The sequence below is a fragment of the Penaeus chinensis genome, chromosome 24 (assembly GCF_019202785.1).
Source record: "Penaeus chinensis breed Huanghai No. 1 chromosome 24, ASM1920278v2, whole genome shotgun sequence".
In the NCBI taxonomy this organism is placed as follows: domain Eukaryota; kingdom Metazoa; phylum Arthropoda; class Malacostraca; order Decapoda; family Penaeidae; genus Penaeus; species Penaeus chinensis.
Window position 1 is genome coordinate 27,461,641 of NC_061842.1, and position 1,320 is coordinate 27,462,960.

General features: G+C 34.5%; 1 protein-coding gene across 1 annotated transcript in view; it reads right to left on the reverse strand.

The window, feature by feature from the left end:
- Positions 1 to 1,099: 1,099 nt before the first annotated feature.
- Positions 1,100 to 1,320, reverse strand: part of LOC125037983 (translation initiation factor IF-2-like) — a 2,702-nt gene continuing 2,481 nt past the window's right edge. Inside the window, exon 3 of the mRNA XM_047631218.1 lies at positions 1,100 to 1,320. This exon is cut by the window's right edge and continues 1,039 nt beyond it. Within this exon, the coding sequence (XP_047487174.1) occupies positions 1,100 to 1,320 (221 nt within the window).

Below are 1,320 nucleotides of genomic sequence, written 5' to 3' on the forward strand. Positions count from 1 at the left end.
TAGTCGGAACGCCCAATAGTCGGAACGCAGGCATTGTTACGACTGCCGCGACAGGGAATTGAACTCGGGACCACAAGGGCCGGAGTCCAATGCGCTAACCACTGGACTATCGCGGCAGTCACACACACACACACACACACACACACACACACACACACACACACACACACACACACACACACACACACACACACACACACACACACATGAATATACATTTATATATATATATATATATATATATATATATATATATATTTATGTGTGTGTTTATATATATTTGTGTGTGTACCTCTCTCTCTCTCTCTTTCGCTCTCTCTCTCTCTCTCTCTCTACCCTCTCTCTCTCTCTCTCTCTCTCTCTCTCTCTCTCTCTCTCTCTCTCTCTCTCTATATATATATATATATATATATATATATATATATATAAATATACACATTATGGTACCTATGTTCACACACACACACACACATATGTATATATGTGTATATATATATGTATATATGTATATACACACACTCACAATGTATATATATAATATATTTATACACATGTGTTACACACACACACACACACACACACACACACACACATATATATGAATACATATATATATGCATATACGTATATATATTTATATATATGTGTCTGTGTGTGTGTGCTGAATATATATCCACACACACACACACACACACACACACACACACACACACACTCATGAGTTATTAATTAACTCTCTCCCCCTTTCCTGTTCATGGTAACAATGTACTCTTAATTATTAATTTCTGTTATTTGTATTATTGTGTATACACGCACACGAACATACGTTTTATATAATGAGCTTATACATTAACTCATTTCACAATCTACTCTATTCTGTATGTATACTCAATATTAAAAAAAAAAAAAAATCATATTTCATTCATTTTATGGATATTTATTACAAAAGATAAAATACAATTATTAACAAACAATTAACAATAATTAACAAAGTTACGGAGTCATCAGTAACAAAAGATAAACCGCCATCATTAACGGAATATAACAGTTATCATTAACAAAATAAGAGATGACTAGACTAGTCAGGCTTTCAATCACATTAGGGAGTATTGTAGCTGCTCGACAAGGCTATCGTAGCCCCAGTAAGGGATTCAAGACTATCGCCAGCATCAGTAATCACTGGAGTCATTCTTGATACCAATAAAACTCCGGATTTTCCGCTTTCATTTTCAACAAATCCAGTCCCTGTATTAGAATCTGCAAGAGAACTAATATCTCCCGCATTTCCAGTGCCTACATCATTTGTCAGTTCAACTTCAA